This window comes from Chaetura pelagica, unplaced genomic scaffold, assembly GCF_000747805.2.
Source record: "Chaetura pelagica isolate M959 unplaced genomic scaffold, ChaPel_1.0 scaffold170, whole genome shotgun sequence".
Lineage (NCBI taxonomy): Eukaryota > Metazoa > Chordata > Aves > Apodiformes > Apodidae > Chaetura > Chaetura pelagica.
Genome location: NW_009952048.1, coordinates 553,930 through 579,863, shown reverse-complemented (window position 1 = coordinate 579,863; position 25,934 = coordinate 553,930). Strand labels below are relative to the sequence as shown.

Here is a 25,934-nt window from a genome sequence, read left to right as displayed (position 1 = left end):
TCCTGAATTGTTTTAAATTCAGCTTACCCAAGAGGTCTACTGAAAGCCTAAGCACTTCTTTCAGTGCTGCTAATGTGCATAGTGTGGGCCCAGTAATGCCTAAGACCCATTTGGTTTTGCATCTGCCCAAATCTCCTCTATTCTGGTACCTTGGCAACACAAGAGGCAACTCCTCAGTGCAAACCAACGACTTCTCTCAAAGCTTAAACATCTCTTGCTCTCTTGCTCAGACATCTCTGTCACATACTACTATTTTCTTGCAAATCTGTGCTCTCTGTGCTTCACCTCCTATGAACGGACAAGGATTCTTAGGTGCAAGAGCTCTGCTAGACCACCTGGGCCACTTGTATGCTTGATGAACAGTTATGGCAGTCAAGATTTTGACCCGCTTGTTTAAGAGCCCATAAAACACCTTGGGTTGTAGTTAAGCCCTCAGCTGCCAAATGCTTAATGTCTTCTAAAACTGCTTCTTGACAGCCAATAGTAAGAGTGAGAACTATTTTTAGCTACAAAGTTAAAACAAATTGCTCAGTGTAATTTCACTATTGCTTTTCTGGTTTTCATTTTAAAATTGCAATTTCCTGTATTAGGTCAAGCTAAACTAAAGCTTTTCACAGAATCATACAGAATTACCTTGGTTGGAAAAAACCTTAACGATCACCTAGTCCAACCATCAACCTAACACTGACAAGTTCTTAACTAAACCATATCCCTAAGTACTATACGACTCTTCAATACCTCCAGGGAGGGTGATTCCACCTGTGCCCAGGGCAGCCTGTTCCAATGCCTGATAACCCTTTTGGAGAAGATATTCTCCCTAACATCCAACCTAAACCTCCCCTGGCACAACTTGAGGCCATTATCTCTTGTCTTGTCACTTTTAAACTTCATTGAACAGACCAATCCCCACCTCTTTACAACCTCCTTTAAGGAGATTTTCCTGGAGCCATCACAGGCAATGAAACATATATGAGGATTTGCTGAGACAGAGTTAAGTGAAACACTGGGAGAAGGAGTATTGGCGTATTTCCCATGACTCTTGCTGCCCAGGGGAAGATACTGGATGACTATTTCTCCAAACCAAATAACTCCTACGTCAAGTTTCATTGCTGTTTCTGTTGGAAGAGCCTTCCTCATTATGCAGTATGGATAGGAGAAAGTGACCTTGAGGGAAAGCGCTGCTTAGATTTATATATAAAAATGACACACAGTAAACATCCATATTTCATGGCAGCAAACATTCCCTAAGCATCCACACACCTTTATTTAGATAAATATCACAGATCACTCAATCTATTCTTCTGTTCCACTAGCTTTTTCAGCCTTGTACTAAATAAATTCTCTAGACTATTTGGTATCTGTCTTGCAGTCATATTTTTATGGACCACAGAAAATTATTAATTTAACTCATCCACCATCATTCTCAAAAGCAGATTTTACTGAAGGGAGGACCATGGAGTCTACGCATAAATGAAAAGGTAGCTCTTAAAATGTAGGATAATTTTCACTGGGGCATTTCTGATTTTCCAGCATTCATGAATGATTTTTCTAGCCAAACAGATGAATTTTCAAGTCTAACATATTAAAAAAAGGAACAATTTAAGAATATTTGCAGCTTATTCCTGGAACTGCCACTGAAATATAATAACCAGACTGCAGAGAACCAAGCAATCCTTCACTGAGATCCCAAATCCTGCAGCTTTTATAAAAGAAAAAGTCTCTGTAAAATCCACAAAGGACTGATGGATAATGACCTAAATATGAGGGAGGAAAAGATTCGGCTACAACACGTTCATATTTACACAGCTTAACAGGTGCTTAGCTAAGTTTTCTCAGTCTGACTTTGGGGTTATTTCTATTACATCATTAACATTAAATCAGAAGTAATTTAGGAAGATGATAATGTTCTTCATCAGATGTTTAAACCAACTCAAATTATCTCCACTGTAAAATGAATAGCTTGTGGTGAAAGCAGTGTTACATGCTTGGATAGTTACTATTTGTTCAGTTGCTTAATAGAGTCCATTATGCACCTACTGTTTTATAAAAACACACAAAGGTAAACTCTGTGCAAAGGAACTTGATCTTGTCTTCAGACAAAGCCACATCCCAGGTTTTTTTTTTCCCCAACAAAGAATAAGGACATTGCTTTAAAGTAAAAGGAATTACCTATTAGCACGGATGGTTTTATATCTCTAACAATATCTTCCAGATTTTTCATTTCACCATGTTCATGGGCAAAATGTTGTTTCTCAGATGTTAATGAGGCACGCCCCTGAGTAAGGAAAAAAAAGAAAAATATATTTATTATGATTTTAATGGAATCTAATATCCTGGGATAATCAGTTTACAAAGTATCTGGTTCAACATGTCCTATTTTCATTTCTCCTTTCACTTTGGTCTATCACCAAATACCATATCAGGCAAAGCTACCCTGTGTATAGGTAACACGCTTTAATTTAAGACTAATCTATTTATTTAAGCAGTGAGTAAATTAAGTATTTTTACTTCCAATTCTTAACAGCTGTAGAACTCCACTATATTAACAGCATATGAAAGCATAATTTTGTTCTTTGAGGCATTCTTAAAGCTGTATTACCTGTTAGCATTTGGTCAAACACTTAAAGTTACTAAGGACAAAGCATAAATACATTGAAAGAACAAACAGTACAAATGCACCAGGGTCGGGGGGGAGGGGGATTTGTAACTTAGCTAACCAAAAATAGTTTCTCCTAGCTTTTTCAGCTTTGCTCTTTTCTAAAAGTATAGAGACTATGTGGGGGAGTATTTAGACTATAGGGAAGTCTCTATTTTGCTCCACATTTTTCATCTCTAAGCCATTCTTTCTTAAGGGTGGAATAAAAATAATTCTAACCAGATGTCTGGTGCACAGTTTTTGCATTAACAAAATTGACTCAGCTGTGAAACAATTTTTGTCTTGATCTATACTGGCAATTTCCACCCATTGATGCTCAACAAGGTTTCCAAGCTGAATATGATAAGAGGCAGGGTAAGGGGCTGCAGAGTATCATTGACAAGGACTGGGTTGCAAAGAGGAGTTGAGCCCCATATAATGGGGAGTGTGGGGCGAGAAGGGGCCAGAAATTGTGGAAATTCTATCAGTTGTCTAAATATGTGGACTTGTCTGTACACAGGCAACTGAAAACTTCAGGAGAAGAGTTTAACATGCATATCCCCTACTCCTCATTTTATCCTTGTGCCTGCAGAGGCACTTTTCAAGCACAGATCTGGAAGATGGTGCCAGCCCCTCAAATGTCTTACATTTTCAGAGAGTAAGAAGCAGATTATACAGGGAAGCACATGAGGAAAATAGAAGGCTAAATGTAACTTTGACCAAAGAGCCAGATACAGATAGATGTATCATGTCCCCACTCACATCTTTTCCAACTGGTAAGATGAAAGTTTCCATAACCTTAGCAAGAAAATTAGGACTATACTGAAGTGTTGGAATATAATTAATTCCATTATTCTACCAAAGTCTATATATTTGACCATTTTGGCTCAATTTAAGGCTGGTTGCACTATTGGATTCAAGTCAGGATTAGTTTTTAATGGCATTTTTCTTGACTTGAACAAAAATGAGAAATCTGATGCTTCATTTCAGACCATGACTCTGTGATGTGGCAACGTGTGACAGTGCCAGTCCCATCACCCTTCTCTGCTGGTCCTTGGACAGCCACCCCAAGAGCTGCCAGACAGGAGGGAAGGGCATTTTTCATTTCCAGCTGCAAGAAAGTGTTTCTGCCCCAAGGGTGTCACAGGAAGCCATGGAGGGCTGTTGGGCTGTTATGTGGTCGGGGCTGACTGGGCTGGTCTGCCTCTCAGGATGCCAGCTTCTCTTGGATCACCCGTGATTACAAGGAATTTCCAGAGATTCCTCCTCTTCTTTTTTTCTTAACATGACCAAAATACAGTATTTAAATTAAGAGGGTTATGTCTGGATGTACTTCTACGGGTCTTAAGTGTTCTCCTGGAGCGATCAGCATGGAAATACTCTGATAGGGGCACCTGGTTTCCTTTGTGGGTAAAATATTAAATTCTCAGCCTCGAGAGAATGCCACAAAACTATCAATTTTTTGGCATATTCACGCTCAAATCCTTCCACTGTCACACACTTTTAAGCCTGCCATTTCCCAGCACCCCAGCAGATGGCCCCACAGCCTACAAACACGGTTTAGACGCACCTCATTTTAAGGGAAGAATTTTCCCTGGCGTTTTCAGGGACAAAACATGAAGTTTTCTTTTCAGCCAACAAAATAATTTTTTTAAAAAAAACACAAACCAACAACAACCACTTATGACCTCCAGGCTAAAAGCTTGATCCTAGGAATAACTTAAAACACTATAATAGAAGTCACTTTTCATTCTAATTGGCTGGTTGGCTAAAATGGAAATGCTCCAGGGAGCCCAACTTGGAAGTCTGGTTTTCTGGGAAGCTGGGAACAGCTGCCATGGGTCACCATCTGATCCCATGCTGCTTCTTCAGTTGGTTCCTAAATAGCTGATCAAACTGCTGCTCCAACTAGCCTTAAAACCCAGCCTTCAGAAGGCTGCCCCAGCCTCTGAGAAAAAAGGGAATCACGTCTAAGAGCTATGACCAGCTGATGCTTCAGGTTGTGGCAGGCTGGTAGCTCTGAGCACCTCCAGGATCTGCAGACCGGGGCAGATCTCAAAGGAAAGCTGACCATAGATTTCTTCCACAGTGGAAAAGAGCAAAGAAACCAGGGCTGACCCCAAACACGCTCTACCCCAAAAAAAACAACCAACCAACCAACACAAAAAGCGAAACAAAACAAAAAAGCCCCAAACCAAACCCCAAACCATCTTAAATTTATTTCTTTATGCAGCTTTGATCCAAATTAGCTTAGTCCCATTAGTCAGAATGAATCATGTCTCCAAGTAAATATTTTTCTAGTATGTTAATGAAATATTGAATTCTGTGGCTTAGCAAAAATAACAACAGCTATGTATATAGAGATTTCTGCTTGGAAAATGCTTATCAAAGCAATTTGATGGTTGGGGGTATATATATATATATTATTTTTTTTAAAATAGATTGCCAGAAATTAATTTTAATTGTTAATTCAGTGATCCTAAAAGTGCTGCGTAACAATTCCTGAGATTTCAAAGCTGGTTGGCTAAAATGGAAATGCTCCAGGGAGCCCAACTTGGAAGTCTGGTTTTCTGGGAAGCTGGGAACGGCTGCCATGGGTCACCATCTGATCCCATGCTGCTTCTTCAGTTGGTTCCTAAATAGCTGATCAAACTGCTGCTCCAACTAGCCTTAAAACCTAGCCTTCAGAAGGCTGCCCCAGCCTCTGAGAAAAAAGGGAATCACGTCTAAGAGCTATGACCAGCTGATGCTTCAGGTTGTGGCAGGCTGGTAGCTCTGAGCACCTCCAGGATCTGCAGACCGGGGCAGATCTCAAAGGAAAGCTGACCATAGATTTCTTCCACAGTGGAAAAGAGCAAAGAAACCAGGGCTGACCCCAAACACGCTCAACCCCAAAAAAAACAACGAACCAACCAACACAAAAAGCGAAACAAAACAAAAAAGCCCCAAACCAAACCCCAAACCATCTTAAATTTATTTCTTTATGCAGCTCAGCAAATTAGCTTAGTCCCATTAGTCAGAATGAATCATGTCTCCAAGTAAATATTTTTCTAGTATGTTAATGAAATATTGAATTCTGTGGCTTAGCAAAAATAACAACAGCTATGTATATAGAGATTTCTGCTTGGAAAATGCTTATCAAAGCAATTTGATGGTTGGGGGTATATATATATATTATTTTTTTTTAAATAGATTGCCAGAAATTAATTTTAATTGTTAATTCAGTGATCCTAAAAGTGCTGCGTAACAATTCCTGAGATTTCAAAACCAGTCAGTTGATTTGGTTATAAAACTCAATTACTTAGAGGACAGTGCTCTAGATAGCATGTTTTCTTCCCAGACTGGCAAATTCTTAAGCTCTGTTCTCCACAAAGGAGAGAGGCAAGTGCACAGCCAGCCTTCCCTCACATCCTGCCAACAGGGCAAGAAATAACTTACAGGCAGAAATAAACAATTCAGTTTTGTGCATGCTTAACCTCAAAGTAAGGGGTTGCCAGTCCATTTAGTGCAGACTTGCAGACATCTACCCCTGAATGCCTACAGTCAGAATAAGAAATCACAGAGTTTTTGACAGTCAGCTGAGAGGCAAGGATTGAGCCAAAATGCCAGTTTCAATTCTGGATTTGTGTGGGCTTCCTTCTTCTCTCCCTCCTGAGACTGGAGAGGTGCAAAGTGGATGGACCCATCAGTGCAGAGCTGCTCTGACTAAAAGATCCTCCTGAAGCACAGAGCCCATTTTCTAACATTTCCATTTCCAGCCCTGGCTTAGCCAGCTTTTATACTCTGGTTATTGGCTGTAGCAAATGAGCTGTGGAGGATCAGCACGTGGCAGCACACATCAGAAACTGCTCTGGTCTGCTCGTGTCTCCATAATTCTAAGATACTAACACAGCACACAGCTCACTGATGTTCTCCCTTCTTCTAATAGAAAAGGGAAAAAATGTAAAATACACCATATTAAGAAAGAATTTTAATGCATTCTGGGGTTCTGTATATGAAGCTCTGAGTCTTTTAAGTAGAAACATAATCTTTAGTCACATTTGCATTTGTATTCCCAGTCCTTGCTCTTTTAGCATTATTAAAAATGCATTTGTTTAATAAAAAGGGCTCAGAAAAATCAGCAATCTAAAGACATGTCCCTTTAAGTCACCAAGCCTCAATACAGTGTCACTGTTTCACTGAAGGATTTCAGTGCTTCCCACGCAGGGCAAAAATTCTTCCAGGAGTTCCTACCAAAGGATGTTATTGCACCATTGTTCAAGTGGCAGAATGAAGACTCATCCAGGCCAGACAGCAGCTGTCTTCAGTTGTAATATGCCTTCTAGGATGTAAAACAAGCACCTCTCCTGCATCAAGTGACACTCCATAAATCCAAAAAGAAAGTCTTTCACACCGAAATCCACAGATGAGGTAACAGACTTGACTGATCCCTGTGCAGCTACTCAGGGGGCAAGATACAAACTCAAACACTCTTACAGTAGAAGGAGGAAGGTAAAGTTAGAAAAAGAGGCTATATATTCTTCTTGCTGTAACTTCCCAAATGTATTCAGCATCCCAAGAAAGAAAGAAAAAAAAGACACCATTATATATTTTTTTCCACAATGTTCTGTATTATTACATTATTTCCTTATCTTTTATAGATGAATAATTTGCTAGGAACATTATAGCAAGTCTGCTTGAATAAAATAAAATTTAAAAAAAAACAAACCACAAAACAAACAAACAAACAAACCCCCCCCCTCAAAAACTAAACAAGCAAATAAAACCCACCCTAAATCAAACTACTACATACTGAAGTAGCAGGAAGACAATCATAGCACCTTTAGTGCATACTCAGGCTGCCTGAGTTCTATACAGTACATCTTCACTAGAATCCTGAAGGTGAAGATTATCAAAAACACTCAAAAAGATGAATAAACCTCAAGTCCAAAGACTCAGCAAAAAAGTCAGAAACCACTTTGGAGGGCAAAAGTATTGCCTCTATTACAGTATCGTTTTGTACCAAGAAACCTATAGGATATCTTGGATTTGAACAACAGAGAACAAAGGAACCTGAAAAAGGCTATGTTGCTATATTAGAAGTCACTGTGGTATCTCAGATGGAAAGTAATATGAGCTAAATTCTTTATTAGTAAATGAGTTACAATGTGGACTATGATAAATCAGCAGATGAAGTACAGAGATAAAGAAACAATAGCAGCATTCTCTGATGGTGACACTACAAATGAAAGCTCTAAAATGTCTATACTCTCTAATGGATGAGAGTCATTGGTGTTATATGTTATTATAACAAATAGTAAAACAGCTACTTGGACACCAGGACCTTTTAATTCAAGGAGCAAAAGGAAATAACAGGACTCAGTGGACAGTAGTTTTATGAAAAACTGCTTGTATTTTGGATTTGAACCGAAAGCAGTTCTTAGGTTTTGGGAGGGTTCTTAAGTTTTTTGTTTCAATGGCTGATCAACAGCACAAGAAGCAAAGAAGATGCTCGGATAAGGCTTCAAGCAAATGTATATCTCAATTTCCACAGAAAGTTACTCATACATATTACAGAAAGCAAACTGAGGCTCAGATAACAAACAAAAATGACCCATCAATAAAACCCTGAGAAAATTAATAGGAAACGGCTGTAAAAACAGAAGACCAGACTGCACAGCAGACATCTATATGGGATATTACAAAACAGGAGGCAAATCTTACAAATACCACCAACGTGAAGTCTATTCCCATGGCTTGTTTGAACTGGTCTTGCCAGGGCTGCTCCATGGACAAGGGCTGAAGAGCAGAGCAGCTTTATGTCAGTGAGGTGAGAGAGGCAGAACTGGAAGCTCTCCAAGATTTGCTCTTTCCATCAGCTGGGAGGCAGCTGAGAAAAAGGCAGAGCACCCTGATGACTGCACTGTCCCACATCAGAGGCGATGCTGGCACTCGTCCCATCTCACAACCAGGGAGGCACAAATCTATTTATATAAACACTTGCCTCCATCTGACTGTGTCAACTGCAGCTTATTTAAACGAGAGAACAGAGATCAGTACACAGATAAATTAATAAATTCATCTAAGGTTCTTAAACACTGAAGACATGAGAACCACAAAAGACATGAGAACTGTAGACCAAAAGGCAAAGCAGCCAAGTAGTAAGATGAGTATTTCCAACTGCAAAATATTTTGGTTTTATTTGCATGTTTCCCATGAGTTCCCTATTGCAGAGTTAAGAGCAAAACAAACAAACAAGCAAAAAGCAGTTGTTAAAGCATCAAGGAAGAAGGGGAAAAACAAACTATGTGATTATGAGTCATGGGAGAAGGTGGTGAAATGCTGTGAGATTATCTCTACAATGAATTCTCATCTCTTTCATCACAAGTAAATCCATGGTCTAAAAGGTGTTGATGAACCATCTGGAGGGCTCTAGGAAGTGACTGTAGGCATCACTGGGAGCTGAGAGACCTCTCTGGGGAGTCCCCCAGAAGCATGAAAGGGAAGGAAGAGGCATGGAGAGTATGCTAGGAGGGGACTGGCCAGGCTAACCTCCCTTGCCAGAACTCCAGGAGAGTATTGGTTACAAGGAGTTAAAAAAAGGTGGAGGTAGGTATGGATAAGGACTCACTGGTCAGGGTTTACTAAAGCCCAAGAGCTTGCAGATGACAGGTACTCCTGTGCTACCTCATTTAGGAACCAAAACACAGAGACATACAAGCCCCCCAGATCCCTGTACTGAGGCCCTAAAATGTCTGTACCTCCTGATCAGGCCCATCACATCACACCTAAAGGTGAAGAGAGACGATTAAAACCAGATGAGGCAACTCAGGCACAGAATTAATAAACAGTTTGTTGCCAACTGTGTGAAAAAACACATCTTGAGGAGATAATGTCATAATGGTTGATAGTAAAACATGATTTATGTAAGAAATGTCATTCTAGTGTTGGCTTTATAACACACTGTTAGAAGATTAGGACTGTTTATTTAAAATCCTGTAAAATTATAAAGTAGCCTTTCCATGTAAATAAGCACACTTGGTTAACAGGCAGGGTAACATGCATAAAGACAATTATTTCAAGAAGACAAGATCTGAGAAGTAAAGCAAGTCAGGAATCCACAGAACAACAGAAATAAAATGGAGCAAGGCTCTAAATCATTTCAATAAAAGAGCTTGAGCAAAAGAAATAATAAACCATCCAAATTAGGTCACCATCTCATCAGTACATCTAATGTACATGGTGTCAAAGAGGAAAGAGTTACATGCTCACAAATTTAACATACACATTTTTGGTGGTGCCTCTTCTAAAGAAAATTATGTGGATATTCCTTGAGCACACCCCACCAATCATCCTATTCCTTGTCCTCACTTGTTTTCATATATTACTGGCTGGGTATGAGTAATGCCACGAGTTCAAAGAGAAATTGATGTTTCCTTTCTGCAAAACTTCTACTTCATCTAGAACAAGATGAATGCAAGATGAAACTGCACAGATTAATTCCCCAGACATCAGAATAGCAAACAAAGTGAGCAAGGATTCACTGGGATAAAGAAAGGCAGAAATTCCTTTAAGTGATTGCAGCACCTCCGAGATACCCAAGAGATGGCATCTTTGCTAAGACACAAAGCAGTTTTTTGGCTCAACAGTTGCAGTTAGCCATACATGAACTGATCAAGCACTGAAGTGAAGACAAGAATTGATTGTTGATAAAAAGAAAGCTAGAAACAATTAAAAGTTGGCAGAAGAAGGGGGAGGGAAAATGAAAAGACCTTAGGGGATTATCTACAGGGCTTCCTGGGTATCTATTAATTATTTAGGACCACATAAAGTGGTAAACTGTTGGGATCTGTATCAGTCCTCCTCTTCTAAAGACAGATATTCTGAGACCTTCAACTATCAGACCTGAAATGATGCTCTTGTTGTTGTCATTCAGTTCGGGTTTTACTCAGATGATCTGAAGTCTTACAGAGGTTAAGCTCACACATCTAATAGACATTTAAAATACAAAACACTCAATTAGACAGAAGTATTACTGTGCTGAACTAGAAAGCATACAATACAAAACTGTCAAAAGCAACTTTGCTCCATAGAATCACAAAATGGTTTGGGTTGGAAGCAACCTGAAAGATCATCTAGTTCCAATCCCCCTGCATGGGCAGGGACACCTCCCACTAGACCAAGCTGCTCAAAGCCCCATCCAGCCTGGCCTTGAACACTTCCAGGGATGGGACATCCACAGCTTCTTGGAGCAACCTGTTCCAGTGCCTCACCATCCTTGTAGTGAAGAATTTCTTCCTAATGCCTAACCTAAATCTACCCACTTAGAGTTAAAAAGCATTAACCCTCATCCTATCACTACATGCCCTTGTAAAAAGTCCCTCACCATCTTTCCTGTAGGCTCTTTTCAAGTTGGCTCTATGTTCACATACTTTGAAATGAAAACTAAGGACGACATTCATCCCTACAAGAGGGAACTTCATTTGAGAACTGGAGATTATGTGGCACACAGAAATCTAATGGTGTCTTGCAAATTACAGATAAAATTCACCACTAGAGAAGCATGTTTGGTAGCCCAGGAAGACTCCCTCAGTGGAGGAGCATTCATTCTTGGTGGATGGTGTGGGCTTTCTAATGAGTCCCTTTAAATATTAAAAATGCCTTATTCCATTCCTAGGCAGCTCCAAGAAGCATCTTGTCTATCCCTCTACCTTGTTCCTGGTACTGCCTTAAAATTGGGAAAAAAAAAAAAAAAAGGGTGGGGGAAGAATAATTTGCAGTAAATCACTAAAATGCTTAGACAGTGGTGAACCTCATAAACATCCAAATATTGTTTATCACTTTCTGCCTCTTCTCAGCTACTCAACACAAAAGAATTTACCGTCTTTGAGGTTTATGGGTGAAGCTATAGCTAAGCATGACACTATGGCAGCTTGAAAGACAAAAGAAAAAGTGCTCAGCACACATCACACACATCTATGTATATTTGTGTCATTGACAACAAAAAAATGGGAACTCTAAGAACATGGGAAAGAAAAGGAATGTGAGAGACATGACTCACCAGTGTATTCATATAGGCAAATATCTAGTCATTAACCAGACAGAACAGTATGACAGAACTCAGAAATGTAAAATTTAAGATGAGTCCAAATTGGTTATGCATAATCTCCAATTACACAAGAGTGCAAAAGCAACTTTAAAAGTGTCTTCTAATTAAACATTAAAACTTTCATTTCAATGCATGGGAGGCATTTATGACAGGCATTTCAAGAGGAGTGATACCTGTTTCAAAGAGTCAAGTCATAACAGTTCAAGTGGTAAAATTCCAATGGTACTATCACCTGCTAACCTTTCTCATCCAACTTTGGAGAAAAAATAGTTTTGAAAGGTGAAAGCAGACTGAACAGATTAAAAAACACCCAACAACCCCAAAACAATATGAACAACATTTTAAGATCTCTACAATAAAGCAGAGAGCACAACAGGCAGTATAAGAAATGTAGCCTCCACCACCAGCTCTTTCACCACAACATAGCAGAAAAGTTGGTCATCAAACTTGGTTTAATGAAAAAAGATGGTTCCCAGGGGGGGAAAGAAAAAAAAATAAATAACAGGAAAATGGAAACACAGCTGCACTTAAACAATTAAAAAACCACAAGGGAAAAATCAGCTAAAAAAGCCTGATATGTGACTTCGTGGCAGCTTTTGGGAGCAGGGGAAGAAGAAAAAGGTAGAAACTCTCTGTGGTCAGGTCAACAAAAGTTCCAAGGTTATTTTTCTTCAGTTTGCACTAGTTGAAATATTGCAGAAAGTAGATGAAAGGAGAGAGAGTCTTTAAATCTATAATCATGCATTGCAAAATTAATGATCAAAGGGCAGCACAGAATAAAAATGAAGTTAAAATTGGTTTAGTTGGACAAAGTAATCGCTGAGTATTCAGAGAGTTTGTTATTTTTCCTACTGCCAAAGCAACAGATAAGAATATTTCCAGGACTGAAAAGGTCCCCTGCTTCAAGTAAAACTCTTTTGATCAGGCAGTTTTAGATGGGGCAAATTTTAAGGGACTCTTGTGAACAGGGTTCTTTGATACACCTCATTAACAGTAAGAAATAAAATTCAGTTTAGTTTGTGCAAATGTTGGTTAACTAATGATCCGTGCTGTGGTGGCAAAACTTATTGTTGCAATAATGAAAAGGTTTCTAACAAGAGATCTTCCCATTGCACAATTCTCTCACAAATCTTCCTCATTTTATTTCCCTTACATGATTTCTAAGGATGTGGAAAGTCCTTCCGGTTTTGCAAGCACTTTTCTGCCATCAGCTAAACCCAAACTAAATTCCAAAGTGGACTCACAGTACAGCATTCTCTCTGGGGTCAGAAAAAGGAATCAGGAAGAGTTTAATTGTTTACTTGCTGTATATAGAGAGTTAAATCACAAGCTTCAAGAGGCTTGAAGTTTTTATGCTGGGTTTTCTTTCTTTGGGCAGGGGGGGATTTATTTATTTTTTTATTACTTTAGGGGGAACATTATGCTGTAGGAGAAAGCCATGAAAGAACCTGCAGAGCCCTAAGCCAAGGATGAGTTTCCTTATGTCCATCTCAGGCCTCACACCGCAGTATCTCCAGTTTCTAGGTGCACTCAAACACACCCCAGCAGTAACACCCACGTGTCCTCCAGTTCCCCCAGGATGGCCAGACAGGGAGACTGGTGCTCCCGGATCTTCCAAGAACACCAGCAATGACCTGAAAGGCACACCGTAGGCTCCTGCTGCTTGCATCAACATCTGGCCACAAATTCAGCCCTAATCTATCTCAGACAGCTGTTATGTCTGGCTATCACCAACAGTTCACAAACACACTCTGGGCAGGACATGCAATTCAGTGGACTGCTTTTTGGACAAAACCCAAATTAAAGCCCCACCAAGAAGAAAAAGCAGAGGAAAGGAACTTAAGAGGCTGTGTGAGACACAGATTGGTTTTGGCCCTGCTTGAGAGCACTGAAGCTAGAAGGTGGTGGGGAAAGAATACAGTCACCAAGTCACTAGAAATTTAGAACTGTGAAAGGAATTGGTCTCTGTGTATGTACTAAGAGCAATAACCCAGCTTCTCAACTGACTAGCAAATTAGCAGTGAGAGGTGTAAAAGAAGCAAGAAGAGGAAATGAGCAGGAGAGAAGAAAGGCTGGTTAATCATCTTGGCTGGATGGACATGCAGCCCAGACCTGGTTTAGGGTTGTAAAGTTCCTATACTTCTGCTCCCATCAGTTTGTTTCTTTAACTCCACTAAGAGGTGAGTTCAGTTCAATTGTATTATTTGTTAATCCCAGTCTCTATAGTGGGGAAATTGTGCAACATGCTGTTCTTCTTAGGCAACCTCTAGGTTTCAACAGCCCTTGAAGATACATAGGCCTTCAGTCATTGTGTTTGGATGCAAAAGCACTTTAAAATTATTAGATTAAAACTAATAATGCCCATACACCAATGTAGGTTAGGGGTGGACCTGCTGGAAAGCAGTGCCGAGGAGAAGGATCTGGGAGTCCTGGTAGACAGTAAATTATCTGAGTCAGGAACGTGCCCTTGCCACCAAGAGGGCAAATGGAATCCTGGGGTGCATAACGAAGAATGTGGCTAGTAGGTTGAGAGAAGTCATTCTCCCCCTCTGCTCTGCCCTGGTGAGGCCACATCTGGAATACTGCATCCAGTTCTGAGCTCCCCAGTTAAAGAGAGACAGGGAACTACTAGAGAGAGTCCAGTGGGTGTCAACAAAGATGACTAGGGGATTGGAGCATCTCCCTTGTGAGGAAAGGCTGAGAGAGCTGGGACTCTAGCCTGGAGAAGAGAAGGCTGAGGGGAGACCTTATTAATGCCTGCAAGTATCTAAAGGGTGGGTGGGAGGAGGATGGAGCCAGACTTTTTTCAGTAGTTCCCAGTGACAGGACAAGGGACAATGGGCACAAGCTGGAAACTAGTAAGTTCCATGAGAAAAAAACAAACAAACTTCAAAAGGATTAAAAACACTCACTAAAACAAAATAGAGACACACACACTAAACACTAAAAGCAACAACAAAAAAAACACAACTCAACAAAAAAACCCCACCAGAATGTATTTGTCTTAGTAGCAAATATCAGCCTTCTTCTGTACCTGATGTGGCTACTTTTGTGCTTTCTGCAAGAGATGACCAAGATGACCTTAGTAATACTCTTCCATCTTGATGTCTACCATTCTACTACTTTCCATTTAACAGCATGAGTGAAAGGTGCTGTGATGCTCTCCAACCAACCAACACAGATACTGACTGCAGAATGCATGCTCCTGATGCACAAGGATGTGAACTACAAAAGCTCCTGAGTATCAGACAGCTAAAAACACTGCACAAGAATGCAGTGCCAATAAAGATGACTGTAAACACTGCTAACCAACAGGCAAGGTGAAAAGGCAAAGCCAACTGGCCTCTCATCCATTTCTTTTAAGTAGCTCACAAACTATTAAATACATAAGCACCTTTTAAAACATATCAGTTTCTTTATTCTGGCACATGGAATTCATACGTTTCTTTATTTTGGCACATGGAAGGAATGAGGTAAGGGTGACTGATGAAGTCTCTCAGCAGCTTCAAATTCTGACCAGTGTTGATAGCACTGCAGACCACAACATCTGCAACATGAGCTATATCACTGTGCATAGAAGCTATTTGATGGAATCTATCTCAGTTCTTGCAGAAGGATGATGTGCTTGTAATACTAGGAAAATATGATCTTCAAAAATATATGTGTTCTGTTTAAAAAGTCCTTGAAGACTATCCTAATAATGTATCTATACAACTTTGTGCAAGACTCTGCTAACAAATAATAGTTGCATTAACATGGGAGATACTAAACCCACAAGTTGAACATTTCTTTCCTTACACTGTTTTTAATGAACTACTGAAAAATTCTCTTCATTATGTGCTCTTCCCTAACAGAAACAGAGCAGGAACTCCAAGCATAATCATACCCCCCTGAAGGAACATGGGAGTCTGTCATTCATTTAATACAAATGGTGATTTCTTTAGAAAAGAAAAACAGCTTTTGTATCAGGAGAGATAAATTGTTGTAGTTGCTTTCACATAGAATATGCTCTTGTCTTTATTTATACACTGCAACTATCATGATATTTAGAGGAATAAGAACATTGTATTACCTTTACTATTAATCCCTTTGAGTCAACCATCCATATCCTCTTGGTAGCTGCATCCTTAGATACCCCTTCTTTTTCCATAGCCATAACAATGAGGTTTGCTATCCCCAGTGCAGCCTGGAGGAAAGAAAAGAAAAGGAGCACACGGAATCAGAAATTAAAGGAATCCCTGCTTAGTTGCTTCTTCTGCCCACTATTTTAGGTAATTTTCTTAATTTCATTCAGCAATAAAACCGAATCATTGTTTTTTCACAAAGTAAACACTAACAAACTGCTGCTATCATTTGGTAATTAGAAACCATAATGTAGATAAATAGTATAGACAGAGCTTAAACCATTTAGCTAAGTCACAGTATAGAAAACTCTTAAGATAGCATTTACAATGTGGAGAGCATAATAAATGCTTAAGTACTAATAAAAAATGCTAAACTGAACACGTATTCCACATAATCATCTCAGAAGGCATTCAATATTTTTTCTTCTTTGAAATGTTATTTTGTTAACTATATTTTATTTTATTTTTTTGTAATTTAAACCAAAGGAAACCACACTCTGCATGCCAGAAAGCAAAATGCAGTCCTAAAAGACATTTTGCTCTTATCTTTTTAAAAAATGTCCATCAAGAAGGTAAGTCTCCTTTTACCTACTCTTCATGTATTTTGTAACTCTAGACTTGGCTGTGCTCCCAGTGAAAGGAGGGGCAAGAAAAATTCACTTATCAGTATTTTGTTGAAACATGTATCCTTCTTATTGGACTTTATGATATTTCATCCAGCAGGCCAAATGTCACACAGGTACAGATTGAAAAACAGGCAACAAATTGAGCCAACAGACCACTCAGTATTTCTGCTTACCAACTCATATGCATATTTATGGGCTTGACTCTGTTTCTTGCTCTGTATTATTCAGTTTCACTAAGAATGAAATGGGTTTCCCCTTTTTTAGTTAAGAGAGAAGTAGTTTTATTGGGAATGAGGTCTCACGGCAGGGATGGTATCTACCATTACCTCTTTGCAGCAACAGGCACACTGACAGTATTCAATACAAAAATAAAACATTGGACCATGGATTCATCTGTCTCTTGAACATGGAGCAAAACCAGGGGAAGGAACTTCAGAGAGACGGACAGTCTTGATGTACAAAGATGTTGACAGGCCAGACATGGATGCAGGTTCTGAAAGCTACAGACCTGGTCTCAGCAGCACCAAATATTGAATCCAATTTGAGATATCTGGACTACACAAACCTGGAGTAGCACATTGCACCTAGAAGAGGGCTTGGTCAGTAATATTTTTCAGATGCCTGCGTGGAGTTGCACACTGTATACAAGAGATGACTAGCAACACCGTAGACAAGTACAACCTTCACTTGAGTGTCAGTGGCTTAGAAATTTATACTGAAAAATTAGTATGAAAAATAATATGCATAAACATTTTCAGAAATGGATGATCTTGACATGCAGAACACTAAAAAACTATGTTTAATGATGGGAAATTGTAATGAGTCTGGTAAATATATGCTATTTCATTTCTCTTTGTTGGCCTGATTTATTTCCTCCTCTTTCCAAAAAGTTTTATTTATATTGAGAACATTTCAATAATTTACATCTGAAGAGCTAAAACCTGGAGTTTTAAAAAGAGAACAGAAACTCTGCAAAATGTCTTACAAAAAATATTAGGCTTCAGCAGATAATCAGAGATTTTTCTGTAAGTTTATATTTTAATTAAGAACAAACTTTCAACAGGTGTTAGTGATCATTCTATCCATCTATTGTTCTTGTTAACTGGATATATAACTTGATTAAATATTAAGAAAAGTTTTCAGAGTATATTTTTTCCTAATGTATAAAAGTACGTACCTCTCCAGCTCCCTGGAACAACACTGTGTGATCTGATAACCTGTTCTTGGTGATACGAAGAGCTGCAAGAAGACCTGCAACAGCCACAGATGCAGTTCCTGAAATTAAAAAAATATATATTTCATATATAAATATATGTGTATATATATGTGGTTATTCTAGAAATAATGACAGAACATTTCATTTTAAGTAATTCCACGGCATATTTCAGCTAAAAGAGGCAAATACTTATGGTAGTAACAAAACGTTAAGTGGAACTGGAGTTTGCTCTACTTTATTCTCATGAAAGTTAAATATAAGTGGGAATATCTTCAAAGTAACATTGAATAAAGTATTAATGATTGATTGATTCTGCTGGAATCAGAGAAAGCTGATTTTTCAGAGAAAGCTGAACCACAGGGAGATGAACACAGGCCCTGAGATGTTCCTCTTATTCTGTTCTGGGAATAAGAACAGGATTCTTTCTTCTATAGGCACTGGCTGCCATTGACTGACCTAAGGGAACCAAAGACAAGATTATAAAATACTTCTAGAAGACCACAAGAACTTCCAAGATCTGCTGGCTCTGCAATTCTATTCCTGATCACCATAAGCCTAGATGCAATTGTCTACATGCCACCTAGTTGCTTTTGAAGGGAGAATTCACATTGCTACTGATTTTAATTTCAGAAAAAAAAAGTATTAAATAGGTATGACCACTTGGCCCAGAGTCTGCACATTGGACATTTGCCTTCAACATGCAGCTCCCCTGGAGATGCACTTTTGTGATTCACAAGTCTACTTTCCCATAAGCATGGTAAAGTTTAAAGCTGAGACAGCAGTGATCTCTACATTTAACTCAAGGAGATTCTCCAACAGGTATTCATATTGCAGGTAGACAGACCATTATGTTTCAAATACATGCAGCTAAGGAGCCAAAAGAACAGAAGTAGTAAGAAGCCTGGTACTTGATAAACCTCTTCTTAAAAGTAATAATTTGGATTTTGAAGGCTGTGTTTGAGTTTATGGTTATGGTTAGGTAGGATCATCTGAGTTTCATGAGTGATTACTTTTTCAAAACAAAAACATAAAAGGTAACCATTAGTAAAATATAAGAACATATTTAAAAGTTAGAAAGTCCCTTAGAAAGTAATTTTTTTAAATAAGACCTTATGAATAGTGCAAAACCATGTGGTTTTAGAACTAAAAAGCTTGTTACGTGCTTCTGACTATGACTTTTCCCTTCAATCACCAGAAACAGAGGACACCTTGTTCTCAGCCCCCTTAATGTTTAGACCGTACAAATTTGTCATTTTTAGTTAGTCATTTTTATTACATGTTCTGAGAGCTGAGATCATTTACTCTTTTCTCTCTCATTTCTAAAGTAAAAAAAAAACAAAAACAACAAACAGAACCTGAATAAATGGTGCCTCTGAGGCACATCTTTGGGAACAGCAAGTTCCGGGGTTAGACACTTCCACCCCACAGCATCCAAGAGCTAACTTGTTTCTTTCCCAGATGAAATTGTCTTCCTCTGCTGAGTGCCAAATTGGCAAAGACCAAAAATGGCAAAAAAAGAGAAGTAAGACCGTGTTCTCAGTTTCCCTTGGTACTCAACCAAACAATCCTCATAACTGGCAATAAAAAAATCCCATCCTCTTGTTGGGTGCCAAATTCTTTCTTCAATTTCACATCACACAGCTGTGCTTGCAGGGGGGGAGGAGGAGGAAGCCTACATAACATGGCTTATTCCTAAAGCCATCAATCTGGTCTCCTAAAAAGGAAAGCTGGGCTGGAGCACTCTAAGGTCCTGTTTCCAGCCCTTGAAGACAGAAGTTGCAGCCATCGTACCATCCTGCCCTCATCACAGGATTCTCAGTCAGCTCAGAAAGTTGCTCCTGAAGCTGCTTGCTGGTGACTGAGACAAAATGAAACACTGTCAAATTATAATTAATCAGAGTGCTGGGATCCTGCTTATCTTCCTGTCTAATGTACTGTTGCTGTGTTTGTTAGCCAGAAAATAATGGAGTACGATGAAGTATTACCAGTTGGGATACTTTTACAGTCTATTACAATACTACCTTCTGTTTTTTAAGGAAAAAGAGAGCTGAAACATGAATAAAATACTGCACTGAATGTCAGTAGCATTTTGTATTATTGACATGGCATGTGAGTTATGATTACCTGTTCATTATGAGGGGGATTCAGAACAAGGGTTATAATAGCAACATATGAAGGCTTAAATACTGCATTTCTCACAAACCATGACTGGCACAGCAGAATTGCTGTAAAAATGATATTTTAAAAGTGCTCCACATTGGTTCAGTCATTTGACTCTAAACAGCATAATAACCCACTTTATTAGATTACTGAAGCCATTATCACTGCTGCTGGCAGTGGCTGTCATCACTCCTCGTCAGCAGCTTCCCTTATTCCTTCCGATTGAAAGGGGGGCACAGGCAGCCTGAATAGCAGATCTGTTTAACCGGAACTGCTCTGACTAACAGTATGACCTTAAATTTCACCCTGAATACTGGCTCGACTTTCTGAAAAGAATCAAAACGCAATTCACATCACATCTGCCCAAGCCTAACCACTTCTCTTGGACATTGCAAAGCAGAAACAGAATTTTGCTGCTTTTTCCAACTATCATCGCTATAGGAAGGCACTATCACCCCTACACAGCACAGGTTAAGTCTCTCATGTGCCAAGTAAGATACGCATTGCTCATGGATGTGATTTTGAAAACTATTTTCTGTTCTTTCCCCCCAAATTTCCAGAATAACCACAGCAAGTTTAACAAAGGATATTTTTCTAAAGCAGTGTTGGTTGCTGTGACAGCAAACACGTGGCTCTGGTTTTGTAAGAAGGTGAGTCAAATCTTATAAAAATATGGTAGAAGTCAAATTTCAAAGGGTACTATTCTCTATCAAGTCTTTGTGTTATGTCCAAGATTCTTTAGCCTTACTTGTTACTGTAAATGTATGACTGAGAATGAATATGGCAAAGGAGATTATAGAAACTACAGCCTTTGGGGGCTGGCACATTATAAATGCTTTAGAGCAGAGACTCTTCTTTCAGCAGATGCAACAATAAAAGAAAAAAATGGGAAAAAACCCTCAAATACCAGGAATGAGAACTTCATTTTTTAGACGTAGGTTAATTTAAATTACCAAGAAATGTCTTATGGAACTGAAGCATTTGTCCATTATTTAGTTTCAAAAAATAAAACTTGTAAAAAGCTAGCAAACAAGAAGAGAGGAGGAATTTCAGTCCTAAAATCTCAGCTATTCATTCTGAACTGAAATATTAGGAAATGGTACAAGTAAAATTCATATTTCTCAACACATAGCATAATAGAAATCATATGTCAGTATCAGCCAGCCTTCCAAATAACACTGGACAGAGTGCCAGGGGAAAAAAAAATCCATTCTCCTCTCTCACACCTACTGGGAAACAAGGTAAGAGTAAAGATCCTATCTGAAAGGTGTAATGTCAGTCGCCCATGAGGGTGGGTAGTTCTAAAGGACTCTCTTTAAGAGATGGGAGCTCCTTCTCCTTCCTGTGAACTGGTTTTTCAGAGCTTGGAAGGCACACTGTGCTCCTCTGCAGTGCAGCAGGCAGGCAGGTAGTGCAAAGAGGAGGAAAGGTTCAAGGGAAGGAAAAACTGATCCTTTTAAAAAGAGCAACCATTTGGTATATTCAAAAAGCGATGCAGAGTCCTAGAAACACAGGATGGCTGAGGCTGGGAGGTCACCTGGTCAATCCCACCTTTCAAACAGGGCCACCTGGGGCTGGTTGCCCTGGACCATGGCGAGAATGGATTTCTTTTTTCAAGCCATAATGAGCAAATAATGAAAACAGAAGAATACTTGTACATACGGGTACCTGTATATACACATGGAACAAAAGCTACAGCAAGGGATTTACTTGAAAGCAGACTTGTTGTTTTGTGGTGAAACTGAGTAAGGGAGAGGTGATATCCTGAATATACTAGAAGAAAAATATACTCCACATAACCCTAGAATATATATAAACATAGAATCATGGAGTAATTTTGGTTGGAAAAGACCTTTAAGATCATTAAGTCCAACTGTTAATCCAGCACTGCCAAGTCCCCACTAAACCATGTCTCTAAGCACCACATCCACACGTCTCTTAAATACCTCCAGGGATGGTGATTCAACCACTTCCCTTGGCAGCCTGCTCCTTGCTTGACAACCCTTTCAGTGAAGTATTTTTTTCCTAATATCCGATCTAAACCTCCCCTGGTGCAACTTGAGGCCATTTCCTCTTATCCTAACATGTGTAAATAAGATTTTTTTAAAATTATTTTAAAAATAATGTCTGTTTCACCTGGAAGCAAATGTCACTTCATGTTATGAAAGAGGTTTTCTATAGTTTGTACATAATATCAGAATTTGAAATATAAGATGTCAACATATCAGCTATTTCATGTCATTCAGCTTTGCACTTTCCAAATTCTTGGTCAGAGAATGAACTGGAAGCCCCAGGCCTATCACAACCACAGCAACAAACCTCTGACCTTTTTTACAATTTAGTTTCAAGAACTGGAATTTCCAGGTACCAAATGTATCAGTTCCTATGTTTATGTTAAAAAGAACTAAATATTAAAAAGGAGAACACTTGTGACAGAGAAAGTCTGATTTCTAAGAACTGCACTGACTTAATGTTAAATTGGTCATAACATAATTTACAGGTATAATTTTCCTAATTATTCAAATAGCAGTCTGCTGAACATTTAGCATATATTTTAAATCAAACCACACACGTAAGATGGAATAATAACCTTTAAATCTATGTGCACTATGTTTTTATTTTAGGTCTGTTTCTTTTCATAACATTTTGATGCAATTAAAGAGCACAGCTGTTAAAAACTAATGACACCTAAGGTCATGATGGATACCAAAATTAATTCCAATCCAGTGCAACCTTGCCAAGTAAATATTTTTGTTGGCATAAAAAGACAGGCTCTGTGCCCATGAGGGCAAGCACTGCAACTCTGGGGACAGAGAAAGAGGGCTATAACACTAGAATAAAAACAGTATTCTACTGCATAGAAAAACACTTATTTTATGTAGATTGGCTTATACCACAGAAACTTGTCATTGACAATTGAAACAATTGTAAAGTGGGGGGGGGGAGGAGGAAAAAATCCAAACAATTTAAATAATTGAAATAATTGGTCTGCATAGAGGCAGCAAGGCTAGACAAATTTATGCCACTATTTTAAATTTATCCACGTCAGCAATGACTGCAACCAGCTACCATGTGATAAGCTGTGAGAGACATGAGTGAAACAAATGCACGGCTTCTAAGACATGGAAATGTAGCTGCTGACTGTGCTGGAGCAGCAAACAAGATGGGTGTGGGAAGGGTCCCCTGCTCAGGGGGGCAGAGGCTGGCTGGCTTTCACAACAGGCAGGAACTGTTGTTTCACAACTGCCAGAGCCAGTCCCACCCATGAGAGGGATTTCAGACCCTGCAATCCCGGACTTGTACCTGGGACAACTTCTTTAATCAATCTTAAGAGATTCGTTCAACATCCCTGCAGCAGAGAAGGGAACAGGTTAGTTTCTCCAAGGAGACTTTTATTCTCCTAAACTATGAATTCCAACTCTACCTCCTTCCAGGGGTGATCAAACAGAGAATGTCTTCCAACTTGATAAATAGCTTTGTTTGGTAACACAAGCCTCAATTCTTCTGGCATTGGTCCATTCCCAGGCAGGGGTTGGAGAGAGCAAAACCCACATCTCATACCTTAAAGAAAATTCTGCCCTGTCCTTATGACTCCTCCTTCCTAAATATTTCGGAGATGAGCAAAGCTAGAAACCTGATCTAACTGAATGCTGTAAAGTGTGACATTACAATATGAATTAATATTTCACCCATACGGGAAATTATTATTTTTTTAAAAATCCCAATTTTGGAAAATGTCTCTAATATTTAGAAAGAACAAGATAACAGTATTTGTTCTGAACAGAAGGTTTTCAATGATTTTCATTTTAAAAAATCATACTCTATATGTTTCAGAAAGGAAACCTGATTTGTGGTCAGAATCCAAGGGAAAAAGTTAATATTTTGTCTCTAAAGCAACATTATTGCTATTGTGTTTGTAAAAAATAACACTTTGAAAATATAAATATGAAGAAATGGTACAAAAGCCAAGATATTTCATAGAATTATAAAGTAAGAGCAATTTTATCATTCCAATACAGATGTATATGGTCTGAATCCTGTTTGTCCTTGTTAGCAACTCCTTGAGTACAGAGAAACGACGTTGAAAAAGCTACAAAGCTTTTCCCAAAGTAAAGGATGTGACCATGCTGTAACAGGGATGTAGAAAAAAAACTTTTTCCAGAAATTCTTGAATATATCTATAGATGACACCCAATCGTCAATTCATAGTGGTTTTATAAGATCAGTGTTTTGGCAGACACCTTTTTTCCACATGTTCTGCAATGGCGTCAGTCTGGGACATGCTGACACCCTGCAAGGAGCTGTGAGCTCACAGAAGGCAACTGCTTTTATCCTAGTTACTACTTGCAAAGGGGTATTCAGCTTGCCATATTTTCTTTATCTTTTATAGTGTTTGGCAGGAGTCAGGACTATATATATGTATATGTGTGTGTGTGTCTGTATATACACATATATATGCATACATACATATATACACATATATATGTACATGTATATATAGGTACTTAGAGTTCTTCATTGCATCACTAAGATATATATATCTATATCTTTGTCTGGATATCTTCTGGTAGTGAAAAAAGTCTCAAGCCCTTCCATTAAACATATAAAAAATTCTTTCTATCCTTAAAGTAGCTTTTGTTTGACAAATATTTGGAGTGGGAGGAACACCAGGTAAGCACGATCTTCAGAAGATGATGTCAGATCAGATGTAACATGGTGTTAATACTCTAAGAGCAGAAAATGCAACTTGGATACAAAGACCACTTTTTCAAGCAGTCTGGAAAAAATCATACCATTTAGAAACTGAACATCTCTCAGGACTGCTAAAGAAGTTAGCATCATCTATCCTCATTAAACTTGCCAAGTGAAAGATAAGATCCTTAGGGTTTATAGAGCTGGAATGGAAAGAGGGAGAAGAAATCACTGGATCTATATTTGGGCTGATATTCTTCTGCCATGTCATAGGGGAAGATGATATTCTACAAAAAAGATACTTCATATATTTCTGGGGCTATGATGACAAATCACAAAGATCAGAGCAGGCTAAATGAATCTGCTTTCACCTCTTGGAAGCTACAGAAGGATTAAGGATGGATATCATGCAGAAGTTGCAGATGTCGTTTATGAAAATATTAGAAGACCCACAAACACAAATTGGATTGCAGAAACTGAATAAACTAAAAGACTGCACATGGCTACACTTCTAAGGAAGACCAATAGGTGTTATGGCAGCTCAGTCAAAAGCCAAATGGACACTTTCCAACAGTTTTGAACATGAAGACACTTCCTTCCAAGGATCATCAGAAAGAATCCAATGTTTTTAAAAATGCATCTGAAGACATTGAAGACTTTCTCATCTTAGTTTACCCATTTTGGGGTACACTTTTGGTGAAAAGCTTCCCTTCCATTTCTTTGAAACTACATTCTAGTTGTGTCTCTTTCTGATTTGCTGTAAGGATCTTCATCTTGCAAGAACAGAGAATTCTCTATGGGAGCTGGGTCTCTAAACACGTAGGGAAACTTCCAGATGCTGTTTCATCTGCTGTATCAGACTGTTGTAGCCATGGCTACACTAAGACCCTGCAGGGTAAGAAACACCATGCTTCATACAAAGGGAAATGACATTTTATAATTGGTGTATTTCCCATCTAGGAGTTTGTCCTTCATAATCTGTTTCAGATGCAGGAGTAAAACTCAGCCTGGCTTGTAACAGAAACATAGTCCATGTGGCTAACCAAGTCCCTAACATCAGAAAGACATGGGCTATTTGAATCCACCACCATGCATTTAGTCCCTGAAATAAGACCTAGGTCCCAAGAACAACTCAAGAATGACTTCTGGAAAACTCAAGCTCCTAATGCTTGGCTTAAAGTGTCACTGCAAACTGCTAGAAACTATGACAGTTAAACCCCGTTTTTTGATCCTGTCACTGCTGAGGACCTCCACCTACCCAAGGAAACATGAAGGGGAGCTGAGTACCCAGGGCACTCCTTGGGTATTTCTCTCTTCTGACTTCAGTCTTCTTGCAAGAATAGGAGCCAATGCAGTTACTGCCCTAAAGAAAGTTATTTTCCAATGCTCTTTC

At 38.9% G+C, this 25,934-nt stretch overlaps 1 protein-coding gene across 1 annotated transcript in view; it reads right to left on the bottom strand.

The window, feature by feature from the left end:
- The window catches only part of ME1 (malic enzyme 1, NADP(+)-dependent, cytosolic), a 129,384-nt gene that overhangs the window by 11,315 nt on the left and 92,135 nt on the right, over positions 1-25,934 (bottom strand). Inside the window, exons 7-9 of the mRNA XM_010003004.1 lie at positions 17,651-17,748; positions 15,796-15,909; positions 2,170-2,275 (exon numbers count right to left, since the gene is read on the bottom strand). Coding sequence (XP_010001306.1) covers positions 2,170-2,275; positions 15,796-15,909; positions 17,651-17,748 — 318 coding nt within the window. The remainder of the gene's footprint in view (positions 1-2,169; positions 2,276-15,795; positions 15,910-17,650; positions 17,749-25,934) is intronic.